Source organism: Perna viridis, chromosome 12 (genome assembly GCF_037379345.1).
Source record: "Perna viridis isolate PV_CMFRI_1.1 ecotype Kerala chromosome 12, ASM3737934v1, whole genome shotgun sequence".
Taxonomy (NCBI): domain Eukaryota; kingdom Metazoa; phylum Mollusca; class Bivalvia; order Mytilida; family Mytilidae; genus Perna; species Perna viridis.
Window position 1 is genome coordinate 20,234,574 of NC_142456.1, and position 3,339 is coordinate 20,237,912.

Genomic DNA, 3,339 nt, shown 5'->3' on the forward strand with positions numbered 1-3,339 from the left:
AATACGTTCTCAAGAAAACATATAAAATAGTCAGTACTACATAACAATTTAAACGTTAAGTAGCTATGTACATATTTTGTTTCAAAGGTAATGCACCAAATGAATAGTTTTCGAAACAAAACAGGTATTCTACTCATACAAACGTTTGTGATGCAAATTCTTACAAAATAATACATTGTTAAGGTTTTACTTCTCTTCTTTAATATGTGTCATCCATTTATGGGAAATTAATGTTGCAAATTTAATTCGTATTACTTCGCCTTTTGCACAGCGGATATTGCAAAATTTAGAACAGAACAAGTATATGTATAACATACATAAAATCTCAGGGTGCGTTTTTGAAATCCATTGAAGCTTCTTTATGGAATACTTGTGTTGGATCTGGTATTACAAAGTAAAAGCAATTAAATTTGAAGTCGTTTAGTTGAGCATTTATAATTTTGCACCATAAATAACAACAAAAAATTACACAATGATAATTACTTCAGACTCAACCAAGTGGTCTGTGTCCGTTCTCTGTTTATGTCGGTAATGGCATTTTTATCGTGACGATGACGTTTTTGACAAAACAGTTTGACAAGTGTTCTCCGAAACTCACCACTCATTGAACAATAAAGAATAAAATTCACCGCGTTATTAATTAAAGCTAGGATATCCATCGCGTCTCCTAACGGTATGTAAACGTTGTCGAAAAAACCTTCTAGAACAACACTGAGAATAATTAGAATGCCTTGAGGAAATTCTGTCAATAGGAAAAGAACCATCACAGTCAAAAGCATGGAAGTTGTTTTCGAAGTGTCCTTTTGTCTATGCGAAAATATGCAACGCGTCCTTTTCATATCATTAGAAGTCAGCCTTCTATTTACAGTTTTAAGCAAAAGTGAGCCATATATAATCATAAGCACGCATGGGAATATTTTGGCCATTGAGCTGTAGAGCATTAAATTTAGCATTACAACCGGTCTAACATTAGGTGTCCCGAGTGCAAGATCATGCAAAACAAATATAGTAGTATTTCTATACCTGACGAGTTTATTTGATATGTAGTTCGGAACCATTAACACAACAGATGAGACAACTATCAAAAACACCACCACTCTTGCTCGAATCAAACGGCGCATGCGCGTTAAAGATCCCTTGGCTGGCGATTGTATGTGCCTATACCTGAAAATAGCCATAGAAACTCCTAGCCATATGGATATCGTATGAGCCGTTGCTGAGAAATTTACGTGAAATATTAAAAATGTCATCCATCCGAAAGTATTTTTCTCTTCAGATATATATCCGGGTGGATAATGGCAATAAAAGTGAAGAGCAAACGGAACATATGACGTCATAGTTAGAATATCAAAAACGGCGATTGACGTAAGAATGCAATTAATTGGTGTCTGCATGTGTTTTCTCGTTAAAACAGTGATATTAATTACATTCGTTGGTATTCCAAAAAAGCAGACAAAAAGACTCAGATATCCATGAATTGTCATGTAGCGTAAGCTTATTGACTGTAGCGTTGGATTCCAATAAGGCTCCATAAAATGGTTAAGATATAAGTTTTTGTATTCCTCCGATGTAATGTTTAATTTTCGAATCGCCATCTCCAACTCCACAGTTCTGTTATATCCGGTGAAGGACGCCATAATGAAACAATTGCTTTATCTCTTATTCAGCATGTCACTGTCATGACAGATTCTTTACTAAATTTTCTCCAAAACTGTAAATAAAAGAATATCATTAATCAGGTAAATGATAAATGCCCTTTCAGCAAGCCATTACCACGAAGTACAAAGTACTTATAAAAACAAGCACAAATCCATTTTTTCACCTATAATTTGTTGTTGATAAACGTAAACGGTGAAATATACGACAATTGTTAATGCCTGATGTTTACGTGTCTAAATACTGATTCCTTTAGCAGTTACAAATGTAGCCTGTTTAACTCTATTCTAACTGGCGGTTATGTAAGAGAAGCACTGATTGGTAAATTCAATGCATTGGAAACATTAATTTGCACAACTTCAAGTAGTTAGAAGCACTCCTACTGTTATCCAATCACTTCTAGATGGTCCCCGAAACAAGATGTACTTTTTTGAGTTAATTGCCTTTGATTTGTTTATCTAATTATTTAGTACATCAAGATCATAATTTGGTAAAGGATTTTGACAAACTCAGAAGTTAATTTTTAGAAACCTACTAATATTATAATACGGGTATTCAAAAACGTCATGAATCATTCATATATCTAGTAACGCATGGTGTATATGTTATTCAAAAACGGTTTGATTTTTTAAACCATTGTTATCATTTTCATCATAGATCATAGAAACCTACATTATAATGGTTATTTTCTTGAAATTCTAACATACAAATTAAAATTCAACCCTTATTTAAATGCAAATGGTTTATTTCATTGCAAATAATATTGATTTTGTAAGTACTTTCTTCATTCATTTTACTATGATGATAACATAATGTTATCAGTTTCATCATAGATCATAGAAACCTACATTATAATGGTTATTTTCTTGAAATTCTAACATACAAATTAAAATTCAACCCTTATTTAAATGCAAATGGTTTATTTCATTGCAAATAATATTGATTTTGTAAGTACTTTCTTCATTCATTTTACTATGATGATAACATCTCAAATATTTTCACCATAATGACAATGATATTTTTTGCCTCAATAGAGAAGCGCATTACGACCATATCGATTAACACAAGACCATGGCGATTAATACAAGTTCATATCGATTAACACAAGACCATGTCGATTAATACAAGTTCATATCGATTAACACAAGGCCATGTCGATTGACACAAGATCATGTCGATTAATAGAAGAGCATGTCGATTAACACAAGATCATATCGATTAACACAAGACCATGTCGATTAATACATGATCATGTCGATTAACACAAGACCATTTCGATTAATACAAGATCATGTAGATTAACACAAGACCATGTCGATGAACACAAGATCATATCGATTAACACAAGATCGTGTCGATTAATACAGGCAAAACAACATACAATAAGTGCAACGTATGCAAGCACAATGAATCTACCTTCACAGAACTCCCTTACTGAGGTTTAAAAAGATATTTAAGGAGGTAGACCTAGGGTAAGGGACATAACTTTTGTTTTGTTTGTTTGTTTGTTGGGGTTTAACGTCCGAGCAGCAATATTTCAGGTATATTCAGACGATGAACATGAAATGGATGATAAAATGAACATGAAATGATGAAATGAAAAAGGGGTGGGACACAAGGACGATGGGGTCGACACATTTTGATTGCCACTGGAAATAGGGAGAGTTGGGTAGGGTCGGGCAA

The 3,339-nt window shown here is 33.3% G+C and overlaps 1 protein-coding gene across 1 annotated transcript; it reads right to left on the reverse strand.

The window, feature by feature from the left end:
* Positions 1 to 479: 479 nt before the first annotated feature.
* On the reverse strand, positions 480 to 1,655 carry LOC148601619 (G protein-coupled receptor dmsr-1-like). Its single transcript, XM_088556153.1, has one exon. The coding sequence runs from the start codon at positions 1,635 to 1,637 to the stop codon at positions 480 to 482; it is 1,158 nt and encodes a 385-aa protein (XP_088412279.1). The 5' UTR covers positions 1,638 to 1,655.
* Positions 1,656 to 3,339: the final 1,684 nt, after the last annotated feature.